Here is a 16,203-nt window from a genome sequence, read left to right on the forward strand (position 1 = left end):
TGGTTGACGTATTTATTTTATTTTGTACTGTGCAATACTGTATTCACAACCACAAATGCTTACAGTAAAAAACTCAACATTTTTCAACATCTCTCTGCCAATTACTTTCAATCTTGTACAGAAATGTACATACGAGCTCATGAAAGAAGAGCTTTAGGCTTTGAATAACTGTGTGTATATGATTTATCCAAAAATAGAATATTATGAGAAATGTGTTTGCAAAGTAAGACAAATATTTGCTTTTGAGATGTGTTAGTGATATTTTGAATGCAGTGAACACTACTACTGTTCCATATATGCAGAGTATGTGGTCTGTGTAGGGCACTAGCTAACAAAGGGACAGCATCCCACCCTCTATGGGCACCATCAACACCACACACCCCAAGAAAGAGATTTCAACAGAGGGGGACTCTGAAGTTCTCTATAGGGGACTCATTTGACCAGTATCTTCCCTGAGCAATTCTGTTACTTTCTTCTTCTTTTTCTACTGCACATTCTATAAAATAATGACTCTCTTCTGTTGTCAAGAATGCACATATTCAACACTCAACCAAAAATGAAGAATGACTTGCATGCATTATACTATTACTGCTGTAAAAGGAAACTGAATTTTAAAAACTATGGATTTCATATTTTCTGCAGGTAGAACTGAAACATGACAGTAATGCATTTTTTATAATGTCATCAACTGTTAGTATTTTGACAGTCATTGCTCTTTGATTGACTATATGTTCATGTTGGATAGAAAACTAGTGCTAGTGTTTGACAGAACAAATCGATTTTGAATCAGGTTTGCTGTGTTTTGATAGAGTTAGTGTGTTGAAAAAGGTTTTTAGCATTTTGAAATGTAGAGTTTGTGTTTATTTAACAAAACATGGTTTTGGGCAGAAAATGAACTATTTGTCTAATTGTGTGATGAAGGTGTGTTGCTGTGTTAAGAGTTTAGAAAAAAGTACTTTAAGTATTGATAAACACTTGTTAGCAATTGAAAAAAAAAACTGTAATACATAACTGTACAAAATATTCAAACACTTAAATGTAATTAAAGCTCATTTAATTGAATCAAATTCTTGTCTTGAAATCCTGTGCTGAGATTCAATTTTCATTTTATTCAGCGTTATATTCAGCGTTTGAAATTATAAATGAGATGCTTTGAAAATAATTTCACTACAAACATGTTGATCTCTCACGGTGTCAAAGCTGATTAATTTTATTTATTATAATTTTACAGGTGTCAGATGTGCAAAAGTGGTCACTCAGAAACCCTCTGTGCTGACAGAACAAAAAGGGAATTCTGTGACTTTGGACTGTAACGTTGAAAAGGATGAGAGTAATTATGTCAGCTGATATAAACAGACTCCAAATTCAGAGATGGTTTTACCTCCAGCTGCTTCACATCTACAGCTCAGGCAAAAATTGATTATCGTCTGATCATCAATAATGTGGATGTTGGTGATTCTGCAGTGTATTATTGTGGCACATGGGACAGCACTGATGAGTTCGTATCACAGTGATTCACAGCATGACAAAAACCTCCTCACTGCTCACATTCACTTCTGCTTTTACACGTTCTTAATCTCAAAACACAATAGTTTACATTAGTACAGTAAACATTGAAAAAGTAAAAGTAATGTTTTGATGAATGCATATATTTACTTTGGATATCCGTTTTCTATATTTTATATAAAGCAAATATATAGCATATCTGAAACAAGAAAAGATGTGCAGTAGTGACAGATGAAGATTCTCTTCTAGTGGAAGAAGTGAGCTGTGACTGTGCTTCACCGACACACTTTTCACTTTGTTTCATGTAATTTAATTGTATTAATGAGAAGTTTGTAGGTATTGGTACTTATTTTGTGATTTGCAAAAATGTTGACTACACAGGTACATTTTTCCAATAAGCCTGTATTGTATAAACCAGGCTGTAAAGAAAAAAAAAAATCTCAGTAAAATGTACAGTAAAGAAAATGGCAGCTGTGGTTGCCAGTACTTTATCATAAAAAATATATCAACGTTTTAGGTTTTACGGGACAGCACTTAGTTTACGGTCTTCTTTACAGTTCAAAACTTTATCATTTGAATGTTTATATTGTAATAATTATTGCATTATTATTTATTTTAGCTATTAAAAATATATTAACCATTCTACACCATTGATTAACAAGATATATTACAAAGAAAAAAATAATTTTTACATTGTTGTATTACAGTTTACTCGATCAATTGGACACATTTCTCTAAACTCAGTTCACTGCTCTCAGCTGAATACTGTTGAATATCAAATGTCAAGTCAAATGCCAAGTGTCCCCAACTAAGCAAGCAAAAGGCGACAGCGGCAAGGAACCCAAACTCCAACAGGTGACATCAGGTGGCAAACAGGTGTTAAAATAATATTTTTTTCCGATTTTTTTCCAATTTTTTTTTTTTAAAGCACTTTAAGTTAAGCCATTCTAAGAAAAGAAAAAGAGTCAAATTTGTTTTATATATTTATCATAATGCATGCGGTAGAGGGTTTTAAAATGGAAAAAAAAACCTTGGGAGAAACCAGGCAAAATTTTAAAATCTATACATTTAACAGGATGTTTAAAAGGAAGCCAATGCAGTGATGACAGAACTGGGCTAATATGGTCATACTTCCTAGTTCTAGTACGAACTCTAGCTGCTGCATTTTGTACGAGCTGTAGTTTATTTATCAATTAAAAGTAAATGTTATCATCAAAACTACAGTTGTGTTCTCTGTTGATTTTATAACATGTTCAGCAATAGACACACAAATATACTAAAGAAAAAACATGTTTATATATCGTAAATTCTTCAATGAGGAGTTTTATTTCCCCAACCACAAAATGTTACACAAATATGCAGCAAATGTTTACTGCAGTACTGTGATCACTCAACTTTATTGTTCACGCTTCTGATTTATATCTGGCCTGAGAATTTATTTACAGAATATATTCGTATCATGCGTTATGAAAAAAAAAATGTTGAATCCGGTTCTTCTGCCTCAACATCTCCACAGGCCTCTTCCATTGTGGTTGTTATTGTCTAAAAATGACATTGAAAACAAATTTTGCCATCCTCAGTCTTCTTGAACTTCAATTCTGAAAAATATTTGGACATTTACAGAATGTGCCACTCTAAGGCTGTATTAATATCTGCATTGGTTTGTAAAGCAATGATGACATTAAATTTGTAGACTGAAACAGATTTCCAGAAATGTGCTTTGAATAGAATTTCAATATTTGAGGCTACATTCAGACAGTCAGTCCAAATCCGATTTTTGTGCATATTAGATTTAGCAAGTCTGATCGGTCAAAAATGTCATATGTTGACACAGAAAATTACAATATAATGTTTTGAAACCAGCAGAGACGACAGTACAGAATAAAGCCGCTCATATTAGCCTGCTGTGTTTCAGTCACTGCCTCATCATAATCCAGTAGACAACATCTGTATTGTAAACCCCTCCATGCTGCAGTTGGGGTTTTTGGCGAATGCCTAACAACTCATCGTCAATGCCATAGAAACCAACGCAGATATCCCGGAAAACAAAAGAGCGGCATGGAAACACAAATCGGATCTGAACATTTGTGATACACAATCTGGAATTCAATCAATTTAGATCAGATTGCAATCAGATACACAAATAATCAGATTTGGACTGACAGTGTGAACGCAGCCTGAATGAAGCTAGAAACAGATTTGTAAAAACATTTTGGACGTTCACACTTGCTAAATCTGTTCAAATTTTAATTGGAAATGAGACTGAGAAAAAACTGTAAGTTAAAAGCACACGTGTGGTTTGTCAGATGTGGGCGGGTCTATTGTAGGAGGTGGGCGGGTCTTTCAGTGGCTCCTCCCTCTCAGAGCTCTTGACTGTCTTAAAGTTTCTCTCTCTGATCATCTCAGCATTATTCTACAGCACTGCTCATCTTTACACGTCACACGGACCAAATCACAAGATGATCACAATATCCTGTGCTTTCTTCACTCTTCTGACCTGTAAGTTTTCATCAGATCTGATGTCAGATTTCAAGTGTTTTGACACACAATCTCATATAAAGCTTGTTTTTATTCTGCAGGTGTCAGTGGAGTGACTGTAGTGACTCAGAGTCCATTAATCACAGTCAATAAAGGACAAACGGCTACACTGGACTGTAATCTGGGGACAGTAACTAATTCTCAGGCTAGATGGTACAAACAGACTCCAGGAGGAGTTCCTCAGCATGTGTTAAGATTTTATCATGGCTGGAGCTCAGTTGAATATGGATCTGGTTTCTCTGCTCCTAAATTCACATCAACACATTCATCTAAATCAGATTATAGTCTGATCATCAATAATGTGGATGTTGGTGATTCTGCAGTGTATTACTGTAACACATGGGATGGCTCTGTTAGTGAGTGGGTATCACAGTGATTCACAGCATGACAAAAACCTCCTCACTGCTCACATTCACTTCTGCTTCTAGACAACAGATGATAAGAGCAATACTTCACTTCTCACATTCATGATGATTTACAGTATAAACTGATCACAGATGCTGAGAATATAATATTATTATACTATTTCTTTACTGTCCTGTAATTTAACTCGTCTCTTATGGTGTTTTTAAAATCGACTCGTTCTGTCAAACACTACTACTTTTTTTTATTCAACATGAACATATAGTCAATCAAAGCGCAATGACTGTCAAAATAGTTGATGACATTATGAAAACTGCATTACTGTCATGTTTTGGTTCTAACTGCAGAAAATATGAAATCCATTGTTTTTATAATTCAGTTTCCTTTTACTGCAGTAAAAGTATAATGCATGTAAGCCATTCTACATTTTTGGTTGAGTGTTGAATGTGTTCATTCTTGGCAACAGAAGTGAGTCATTATTTTATAGAATGTGCAGTAGAAAAAAGAAGAAGAAAGTAACAGAATTGCTCAGGGCAACTACTGGTCAAATGAGTCCCTTATGCAGAACTATAGTGTCCCTCTTGGTTGAAATCTCTTTCTGGGGGTGGGTGTGTGGTGTTGATGGTGCCCATAGAGGGTGGGATGGTGTCCACTTGGTAGCTAGTGCCCTACACAGACCACATACTGTGCATATATGGAACAGTGGTAGTGGAATCGTTGTAGTAAAAAAGTATAAAAGGTAATTGTGACTTTTTATCTCACAATTCTATTTTTTTTATTTATTTATTTTTTTTATTTTATTTTGCAATTGTGAGTTTACATAATTGTGAGATATAAACTATAGGAATTGAGTTTAAAAAGTCAGAATTGTGAGATAAAAAGACATAATTACCTTTTTTATTTTCTATTCATGGCAGAAATAAGCTCAGGTTCCACATGTAAGTGAAAAAAACAGAGATGCACAGTCCAGCATTCTTCCTACTCTCCCAAGCCTGTTCTTCTCCCTTGTCCTTATCCAACTTCTCTCCTCCTTCATCTGTTCCTCTCCCTTACCCAGACATTATTTTCTCTTTGCTCCTCTGTTGTTCTTCATCCACACTGAACAAATCTGATTCAAAGAGTCCTATTTTACTGTGTATGTCCATGTAATGGAAAGAAGTTCAATACCTGACTATGCCTCCAACTGAGACTGGAATCTGCTATTTCTCAATATTTCAGTGATCTGCTAATTCAAAATGCTTATCAATTGTTTCAGTATTTGTTTTATATATTTTTTCCAATAAAAATTCTTTTGAGCTGCTGTTGTTGCAAAAGTATTGGTTTTATCCTATATTTAAAGATTGGAACATTAGGTCTACATTTCTGACTTGCTGTGTTTAAGCATTTGCAAATAAGATGAGAAAGATCCATGATTTTGGTAGAGGGAAGTTTATATAAAAAGAAAATTTAAGCATTTAAGAAATGTGTTAATTGACTGCATTTTGTGTGCACTCAAAAAAATAACTTGTTGGTCTAACTTAATTCAATTATGACACCTATTTCCACACAGTTGAACTGATTTATTTGAACTTAAGCTAGGTTAATTGTACTAATGAGTGAAATTCATCCTAATTGAATGAGATCACACCAGTTTCATTTGACGTATTCTGTGTATGTTTCCTGAACATAATTCATTCTTGTTGATCCAACCAGTGCTTTTTTTTTTTTTTTTTTTGTTACCATCATGGTGAAGATGTGCGCTTGTGCTTAGGTTTTGAGTAGCTGTTGTAGACAGACATACATGTTTCATTACCATTGAGAGGGGAAAAGCTGATGACCATATGTAGACTGTGTAAAATTTGTGCTGGCCCTCCAAGTAATTTATTTATATTTCTATAAAAACTAAACTAAAATAACACTTATTCATATGCTAAGTAACATTTATAGCATGCAAGTAATGATCAGATAAAGAACTTCTCATTACTGGCTTGAGCACAGTTAATGCTCGTTGAAAACAATATAAATTTGTTTTACATAGCCACCTAGAGCCTAACCACAAGGTCTACACTTCAGCATAATGGTAACCTCAAAAAATCGACATAACATAAACTCTTTTAAATGTCAAATATAACTGAACTTCAAACTTTAAAAGGTATTTCCCTTTACTAAAAAACACATTAAACAGCACTTAAGTTCAACATTTACTGTCCCAATCTTTCCCTATGCAAAGCATGCTGGGAACTAGAAATCCACTGCCCAGGTTCAATCAATGCAACATAAATGATTCATGTAGTCCCAACACAAATGGTTTAGGTTGACCTAACATTTTGCAAATTTAATTTCATTTAACATAATACAATTGAGTGCGAATGCCAATTAAGTAAAAAACTAAAGATTTGTGTTGGTTCAGCTTATTTTATTTAAATAAACTGAACAAGCAGCTAGAATCATTTTTTTGAGTGTGAAAACTACATGAATTGTATTAATAGTATGGCCACAACACACGGATGTTCTGCTAAATGTGTTTAGAGTTTTGAAAATGTGACTAAAGATTGGACAAAAGTATGTTAGCAATTGAAAAAGAACTGTAATACATTATGACGCATTTAATTATTAACAATTCATATATTAATCTATTAATCATAGCCTATAGAAACTTTATTAGTTGCTGATGCAGTAATCATTATTTAATGGTTTAGTTCTTCATGAGTCATACATTAAAACATGATTATCTGTGTTAAGCATGAATTAATACATATTAGTGCACCTGTATTGTAAAGTGTTATTTCTTAAGTAGCAATACTTTTACTTAAGTAGAGTTTGTTAGTATACTCCACCACTGTTTTTTACTGTAATTCATCATGAATGTGAGAAGTGAAGTATTGCTCTTATCATCTGTTGTCTAGAAGCAGAAGTGAATGTGAGCAGTGAGGAGGTTTTTGTCATGCTGTGAATCACTGTGATACGAAATCTCTAGCAGTGCTGTCACATGTGTGACAATAATATACTGCAGAATCACCAACATCCACATTTTTGATGATCAGATGATAATCAATTTTTGACTGAGCTGTAGATGTGAAGCGGCTCAAGGTAAAACCATCTCCATATAAGTTAGGGGCGCTGTGTGAATGATAAAATCTCAACACAAACTGAGGAGCTGAATTTGGAGTCTGTTTATGCCAGCAGACATAACCCTCATCCTTTCCAACATTACAATCCATACTCACAGAATTTCCTTTTTGTTCTGTCAGCACAGAGGGTTTCTGTGTGACCACTTTTGCACATCTGACACCTGTAAAATTATAATAAATAAAATTAATCAACTTTGACACCGTGAGAGAACAACATGTTTGTAGTGAAATGTGTAACTTATGACAGAAGAGTGAGGAGAGTGAAGGAGAAAATGATCAGCATCTTCCTGTGAGGAGCAGTTTGAGTTTAGTGGAGAGATGAAGAGAATAAGAGAGATGGAGAAACTCATATATGAGGAAGAGAAACTCTGAAAGAGGGAGGATCACTAGAGTTCAGCCAATCATTTCATCCTGCTGATCAAACACAGACTTAATTCTCTTACTTAATTCACATCATGTTTCCTCTATTCCTGTTAAATGAATGTTAGTTCAATGACAAATTTATAGACCAATACTAAAATTAAAATTGCACAAAAATTATTTTCAAAGCATCCAATTTATAAATTTAAACAATATTGCTGAATGTTAAAATGAAAATTGTTCATTGAATCATTTAAACTCAGCACAGATTCTTGAACAGATTCAACTGTCAACTATTAGCTGTTAGAGGATATGTGTGATGAACCAACATGATGTTTAACCATTCTTGACTATTTTGATCAGATTTCAAATGTTAAAATCACCATGAAATCAAAACTGACAATTCTTATTTTTTTATGAAATAGTGCAGTATTTAAATTTATGCTCCCTGATTGTGTCACGTTGCAGACACAGAGACAAGAGACAGATCCAAGAGCAAGGGGTTGTTTTTAATGGGTAATCCAAAAAACAGGCAGGGGTCAAAACCCAGTAAAGCAGTCCATACAAAACAAGCACAAGAAAAACACACAATGAAACCGGTGATCTGAACTGAAAACTCCATGACTAAAACAGAAACAAACAGGGTATAAATAGACAGACACTGATGAGGAAACACAAAACAGCTGGGTGTAATGACATGGGATAATTGTCTGGGAAGACAATGGGTAATGAAGTCCAAGGGGTGAAAACCAGAGTCCGGGATGGAGTGCCCTCTAGTGGCTGATAGGGCACTCTCACTAATGATCATGACATATTGTCAAATAGAGAAAGATTTTTTTTAAAGTTAAATGAGATGCAAAATAATAATGACATTGATTAGACTTCACAAAATCATGTTAATTACAATGTAGTTTTGTGTGATATTTCTCTGTGATCTGTGCAGCTGGTGACTTCTTAACAGACTAAGTTTGTGTGTTTCAGTTCTGAAAGAGTTCAGAGGAACATCATGATTTACATAAAGCTAAAATTATGAGGCACGTTGTGCAGGTGTATCCTGAGAGAGAGTCATGCGTGTCTGTGAAAGAAAATGCAAACAAATGCAGTGCCAAAGATTTTTAATTGCGGAACCAAAACCAAAGTATATAGTCATATTAACTGTCAGATATCACACAATTCAGATGATATGAGAAGAAATAAAGAAAAAAAAATCTGTATTTTCACTCAGACAATATTTCAGTAACACTGTAAATTTGAGATGCTTTTCTTAGTGAATTTTGAACCCACGGACACTTGACATGAGAAATCCACATTATTGATCCAGTCAGAGGAGTTGATGGTCACTCACACACACACACACACACACACACACACACACACACACACACACACACACACACACACACACACACACACACACACACACACACACACACACACACACACACACACATGTTTATTTTTGTGAATTGTGGGGACATTCCATAGGTGTAATGGTTTTTATAATACAAACTGTATTTCCTACACCAACCCTACTCCTGAACCTACCCATCACAGAAAACATTCAGCATTTTTACTCATTCTGTTATATAATATAATTAGTTTGTAATTCATCATGAATGTGAGAAGTGAAGTATTGCTCTTATCATCTGTTGTCTAGAAGCAGAAGTGAATGTGAGCAGTGAGGAGGTTTTTGTCATGCTGTGAATCACTGTGATACGTACTCATTAACAGAGCTGTCCCATGTGTGACAGTAATACACTGCAGAATCACCAACATCCACATTATTGATGATCAGACTATAATCTGATTGAGATGAATGTGTTGATGTGAATTTAGGAGCAGAGAAACTAGATCCGTATGTTGGAGAGCTATTGCTATGATAAAAATATAACACAAACTGAGGAACTCCTCCTGGAGTCTGTTTGTACCATCTAGCAGCAGAATTAGTTACTGTCCCCAGATTACAGTCCAGTGTAGCCGTTTGTCCTTTATTGACTGTGATTAATGGACTCTGAGTCACTACAGTCACTCCACTGACACCTGCAGAATAAACACACCATTAATGAGACTCAATACTCACGTATGACATATTCATGATCGTATCAGAAGTGCATCTTTAACTGCAGTCTAGTGACGTCTTACATGACAGAGTGATGAAGAGGATGATGAAGACTGACAGCATGATGTGAGTGTGTGATGTGAGCCGACTGAACAGAGCAGAGCGATACTTTACTGTATCAAATAATAGTCATTTCTACATCTGTCACTAACTCTCTAGTTCATTATCAGTCATGTGATCGTCTCCATCTGTGTAATTCATCTCTCCACCATATTCAGACATTCATCTCTGATCTTCACAGATGATCTTCTCTAGCAGTAACACTAGTTTAATTTGCTCTTTCCACTGAAGATGGCAGCAGAGGTTTCATATATTTTCAAACTGAAGACAGTTTATTTGAGTCTTTGATACACTTTCAATGTTCAGTCTTTCATTGCTTGTAGAAGTGAAAATTGACTTAGTAATGAATAAGAAAACAAGAAATCAACAATAAAACTGTTTGTTTAACATGCAGTTTATTGAACAGGTTGTAAATCTTCTTACATTTGCATTAAAGCCAGAATATCGTCTGCAGAAAACGACACAGTTAAAGCCATTCTTGAACTATTTTTGATAGTTTCTATATTCATGATTTCTATCACACTACGTCAGAAGATATTATTACTCTCTATCATAATCAGTCAAACAACACATCAGATTGTCTGAGTTCAGTCGCTGCAGTCAGATTTCTTGATGTTTGTTCTGGTGGTTTTTGAGGCGACAGAAGCTTCACATGTCAGATCTTTGTCTTTGTCCCACTCTGAGCTCTCAATGGTTAAATAACTGCTCATCCTGAACTTCTTATCAGGCTGCTGTTCAGCAGAGCCGGTGAAGACGCCTTCAGTGACTGAGTTCCCGTTCACAAGCCAGCGCACATCAGCAAAAGCCGCAGACATGTGATCGATCAGACACACCAGAGTGACTTTACTGGAGCTGATCAGCTCTTCTCTGGATGGACGGAGGATGTTCAGCACAGGAGGAGCAACATCAGCATCTGCACGACACAAACCACCATTAACATGATGAAAACACATCTGCATCTCAGACACACTTCTGAAATACTGAACTATGACTACATTTAAAGCTTTCATTTCTACAATTTCACACATCACCATGTCAACTATTAATATTTTCTTGCATTATTTAATAAAGATTTGTGTAACATCATTATTTATGTTCAATACATGCATCTGAATGTTCTTGATAAAAAAATATCCTGCAACATAAAAGTCAAGTGCTGTATTTGAGTAGTTTGTTGAATTTTTAATATCAGCATCAAGATTTGATGTTAAAATGTACATGAATATATATGGCACAGTGTATATTTTAGCTGCTGACACTATTTTTTCTATCATTTTTAATAATGTTTGTTCGTTCACTAGTTCATTTTCAACTGTCCTGCAGTGTGAAAAATACAGTAAAAATATTTTATGAAGTTAATCAAGTTAATTTTATTCAAATGAGGATTTTTTTAAAAAAAATCCTTCAAATTAAACACAAAGCAGATGCTTTTCCTTAAATCACAACATGAGTACAGATTTTTCTGTAGTAATAATAATAATAGTAATAACAGCTGAATATAATTATGAACCATATAGAAATCAGAGATGAAAGTTAAAGCTGTAGTGAAAGTCTTTTCAGTTTATTTCAGGACTGTTTACTGGAAGTTCTTGATAAAACTGTCTGAATTCACACATTTAACTGTAAATTTACAACAAGGTAAACCAAAAATAATTAGTTTATAAATCTATAATGAAGTGTAGATTATATGTAATACAGTGAAACGATTTTGGTAACACTTCAATATAGGGAACATTTATTAACTGTTAACTACGACTTTTCCCTCAATAAACTCCTAATTTACTGCTTATTAATAGTTAGTAAGTTAGTTGTTAAGTTTAGTTATTGGGTAGGATTGATAATGTAATAAAGTCATGCAGAATAAGAGATTAATATCTGCTTAATAGGTACTAATAAATAGTCAATATTCTAGTAATATGCATGCAAAGAAGCAACTAGATAAAAGACCCTAAAATAAAGTGTTACCAAGATTTTACCATTGAGAATACGGTGTAAAGACGACTTACCATTCACAATGAGTTTTGTTCCTTGTCCGAATACCACAGTGAAACATTTCATATGTTCAGCCGTACAAAAACCTCCTCAGTCTGTGAAGAGACACAAACAGAAGTGAAACACTCACTCAACCTCATCTGACTGTGTCCTTTACACATTTAATTCATGGAGAAACGCTTCAGATTCAAACACAGACACTCATGTTGCTGTTTTAGTCTTCATATTAGTTGTGTTTGACTGCTGTGTATTAAAGTGCTTTCTATGATTTATGGCTGTTGTTATTCTGCAGGTGTCAGTGACTGCAGTGAATCCTGCTGTTGTCTCAGTCAATGAAGGACATAAAGTCACTCTGAACAGAAACACATGAAGATCTACTGATGACGGACGCTGGAGGAACATTCATTACAAACCAGCAGGAGTTTCTGTCTCCTGAAGAGCACAAAAGGAGTAATTTAGCAGAATGTCCGAGCTGCTCTTTTACAAATAATGAAAGCATAAAGTGAACAGTAACTGTCCAACTACAAACAGGACAAAAATATCATAAAAGCACCATAAGAGATGAGTTAAATTACAGGACAATAAAGAAACATGAAAATATTCTCAGCATCTGTGATCAGTTTCTAATTCATCATGAATGTGAGAAGTGAAGTAGTGCTCTTATCATATAGAAGCAGAAGTGAATGTGAGCAGTGAGGAGGTTTTTGTCATGCTGTGAATCACTGTGATACGAACTCAGTAACAGAGCTGTCCCATGTGTTACAGTAATACACTGCAGAATCACCAACATCCACATTATTGATGATCAGTCTATAATCTGATTGAGATGAATGTGTTGATGTGAATTTAGGAGCAGAGAAACCAGATCCATATTTAACTGAGCTCCAGTCATGATAAAATCTTAACACATGCTGAGGAACTCCTCCTGGAGTCTGTTTGTACCATCTAGTCTGAGCATTAGTTACTGTCCCCAGATTACAGTCCAGTGTAGCCGTTTGTCCTTTATTGACTGTGATTAATGGACTCTGAGTCACTACAGTCACTCCACTGACACCTGCAGAATAAAAACAAGCTTTATATGAGATTGTGTGTCAAAACACTTGAAATCTGACATCAGATCTGATGAAAACTTACAGGTCAGAAGAGTAAAGAAAGCACAGGATATTGTGATCATCTTGTGATTTGATCCGTGTGACGTGTAAAGATGAGCAGTGCTGTAGAATAATGCTGAGATGATCAGAGAGAGAAACTTTAAGACAGTCAAGAGCTCTGAGAGGGAGGAGCCGCTGAAAGACCCGCCCACCTCCTGCAATAGACCCGCCCACATCTGACAAACTACACGTGTGCTTCTCACTTCAGTGTTACAGTTTTTCTCAATAGATTTGACACATTCCTCCAAAGTCAGATCACTGCTCTCAAAACAATTAACATGGTGATCTGAACACTTTATAATTGCCCTAAACAGATTGTAGTTTTCAATCATTTCATGTCATGTCATGTGTGTCACAATTGCATTATCTATTAAATCTATTTTCAAAAGTAACAAATATTGTTATGCAAAAATAAATAAATAAAAAATAAGAATAAACACGAGGATGGCAAAAGAAAGGTGTACAATTGTAAGCTGGTGGAAAGAGTTGAGGAATGAGTGTAATGAGAGGAACAGGTAGAAAGAGATCAGATGAGAGGAGGAGAGAGATTGAGAAAAGTGGAGGACACTGAATAAGAGAAGAAGAAGAGGAGAAATTGAAGACATGAACAGAAAGGAGAGGATGGAAGAGGAGTGAATAGATGTAGAAGGTAAAAACTTTCAAATGAAATGGGAATCACCATAATTGACCATGTAATAAATCATGAGCTCTTCTTGAGAGAAACAGGAAACAGATCCAGAGTGTTATGATGACATTCCACTTCTACAATGATGAGGATTTACCTGGACTATTGATAGTGTACAGATTAGTTTGAGACTATCTTAGAGTGGCACGTTCTGTAAATGTCCAAACATTTTTCAGAATTTAAGTTCAAAAACTGATGATACCTGACGTTTGTTTTCAATGTCATTTTTAAACAATAACAACCACAATGGAAGAGGCCTGTGGAGATGTTGAGGCAGAAGAACTGAAGAATTTGATCAATAAAGTTGAGTGATTTACTGTACAACATAAACATGATCGCAGTACTGTACAGCAGTAAATATTTGCTGCATATTTCTGTATGTAATTGGGGTAGGGGACTCTTCACTGAAGAACTTTATGATAAACATGTATTTTCATTCATTTCATATATATATATATATATATATATATATATATATATATATATATATATATATATATATATATATATATATATATATATATAAATGGGTCACTGATATTTGAATGTGGTTTATGGTATGGTATTAAGCTTATTTTTTTTTAATTCTATAATAAACTTCTCATGAATGAAATTAATTATATGAAAAAAAGTGATAAAGTGTGTCGGTGAAGTAGAGCTTAGATTCTCTGCCCAAGCCCGAGCCCGGACTCGGCCCGACCCGACCCGCGGGCCGGGTCGGGCCGATATTTCCCGCCACCGTCCTCGGGCCGGGTCGGGTCGGGCCCTTGATAAAGCACGTCACATGTCATGCGCAGGGTCTCGTCCACTCGCACTCGCAGTCTCGGACGCGTGACGCGTCACACCTGCTGTGCATGTTGTACTATTCAGTAGCTTAAAGCCTCGTTTACACAGCACGCGTGTGCGGCACATTACGGCTGCGACGTGGCTACCGGAGCTGATTCGCGGCTACTCTAGTCAATGCTCGTGTTTACACCAGCCGCGCCGCGGTGCGTTTGAGAAGCGTCCCAGAAGGGGCTCGCCCCGCCGCTTCGCTAAAGATAGGCGCCTCGCCTATTTTTGACGGACGCCGCGTCCAAGACGCGCAGCTCAAATACAAAATAAAGTCAAAATAATCGCCCTAAGTAAACTCCTGCTGATATTTCACATCACTACAATGACAGAAACTGAAGGCAAGAGATTCGAAGTTGAAAAATTTCTTTGTTTTTGTTGTCCATAACTGGAATTTTAAGTGTGTTAACTTCATCTGTATGGCTACAGCAAAATAAAGTATGGCATAGCAATAAACACAATCAAACCGGACAAAATAGAACCATTTAGCCATTAAAAACATGAAAAAATTAACGAAAACAATGTTGGCCAGTCAAATCTAGTGGTCTCGCGAATCCAGCCGCTTTGCTTCTGAAATGCTTCTGGTGTGAGTTGACACCGCTCAGAAGACGGAACAAAACCTTGTCGGAGCCGAAACGAGGCTTAAGTACAACATGGAGCTTGAAGAAGCAAAGAAAAAAATGAAAACAGGAGAATTAACTAAGCAAGTCTGGAGGAAAATCGGAGGTATGGAAACATTTTAATCTAGTTTTAATAAACAAACGACGCAGTTTACATGCTTCTTCCTTGTCGTATTATTCATTAAGATAATAATTAATAAATGCACGCACAATTATGAACTTGATAAATGTTACAGATATGTTTTACTATGCACAAACAAATGCTTTTCAACTTACATGTGCAAAATTCAGAATTAAATGAATGTGCTGCAATTTGTACAAAAAGAGAGTCTGTAAGTAGCCTACGTGTTTTAGCCATTAAATAAGCACATTTACTTTCAAGTTTGTTAAGTTTTGTTTTGAAGAAAGATTTTCTTTAAAGTGAATTTCGTTTAGTATTAATTGTATCTTAATTTTAATACATTTTTCATCATCCAATTACCTGGATTTAATACATAAAAAGCAATATAGCAGACAATAATGACATGGAGGCGCCGGCGCGCCACGGACACACTTACACCATTTAAAACTCTTAACACACTCTGTCACCGAATTTACAAATGCACATCTTGCTTGTTGCTCACACACATATTATGTTGAAATAACAATAGGTTGAAGTAACATTATTAATAATAATTAATCTTTAAGAATATTTGATTGAATGCTGAATGTTGTGCTTGTTCAATTTAATAAAATTAAAACTTTAATTATTATAATTAAAATAATTTAATATTTAATATTGAGTGGCCAATTTTTGCTCATTTATTAATAGTATTTATATAATTTATAACTGCGCAGCTCCCCCTGTAGCCTAAATGATCTAGCACAG

At 35.2% G+C, this 16,203-nt stretch overlaps 3 protein-coding genes and 1 gene segment (V, D, J or C); 2 read left to right on the forward strand and 2 right to left on the reverse strand.

The window, feature by feature from the left end:
* Window positions 1-1,316, forward strand: part of LOC137017282 (uncharacterized) — a 36,252-nt gene extending 34,936 nt beyond the window's left edge. Inside the window, exon 4 of the mRNA XM_067381355.1 lies at window positions 1,232-1,316. The gene's annotated coding sequence lies outside the window, so the exon portion shown is untranslated. The remainder of the gene's footprint in view (window positions 1-1,231) is intronic.
* Window positions 1-16,203, forward strand: part of LOC137017289 (immunoglobulin lambda-1 light chain-like) — a 101,476-nt gene that overhangs the window by 21,805 nt on the left and 63,468 nt on the right. The gene's annotated exons all lie outside the window — the stretch shown is intronic.
* Window positions 9,111-10,218, reverse strand: LOC137013938 (immunoglobulin lambda variable 3-21-like). The segment is given in 4 exon segments: window positions 9,111-9,217; window positions 9,411-9,418; window positions 9,587-9,917; window positions 10,149-10,218. Coding segments are annotated over 4 exon segments (516 nt in total).
* The window catches only part of LOC137017287 (immunoglobulin lambda-1 light chain-like), a 43,801-nt gene continuing 37,994 nt past the window's right edge, over window positions 10,397-16,203 (reverse strand). The window contains exons 1-4 of one of the 2 annotated variants that reach the window (XR_010894580.1): window positions 13,183-14,248; window positions 12,784-13,102; window positions 12,063-12,143; window positions 10,851-10,969 (exon numbers count right to left, since the gene is read on the reverse strand). Coding sequence is in view for 1 of the 2 variants with exons in the window: in XM_067381363.1 (XP_067237464.1) it covers window positions 10,644-10,969; window positions 12,063-12,092 (356 nt within the window). In the remaining variant the exon portion in view is untranslated. Of the gene's footprint in view, window positions 10,970-12,062; window positions 12,144-12,783; window positions 13,103-13,182; window positions 14,249-16,203 lie in introns of those variants that run through there. The other variant, XM_067381363.1, reaches the window with a different exon arrangement.

Source organism: Chanodichthys erythropterus, chromosome 3, assembly GCF_024489055.1.
Source record: "Chanodichthys erythropterus isolate Z2021 chromosome 3, ASM2448905v1, whole genome shotgun sequence".
Taxonomy (NCBI): Eukaryota; Metazoa; Chordata; class Actinopteri; order Cypriniformes; family Xenocyprididae; genus Chanodichthys; species Chanodichthys erythropterus.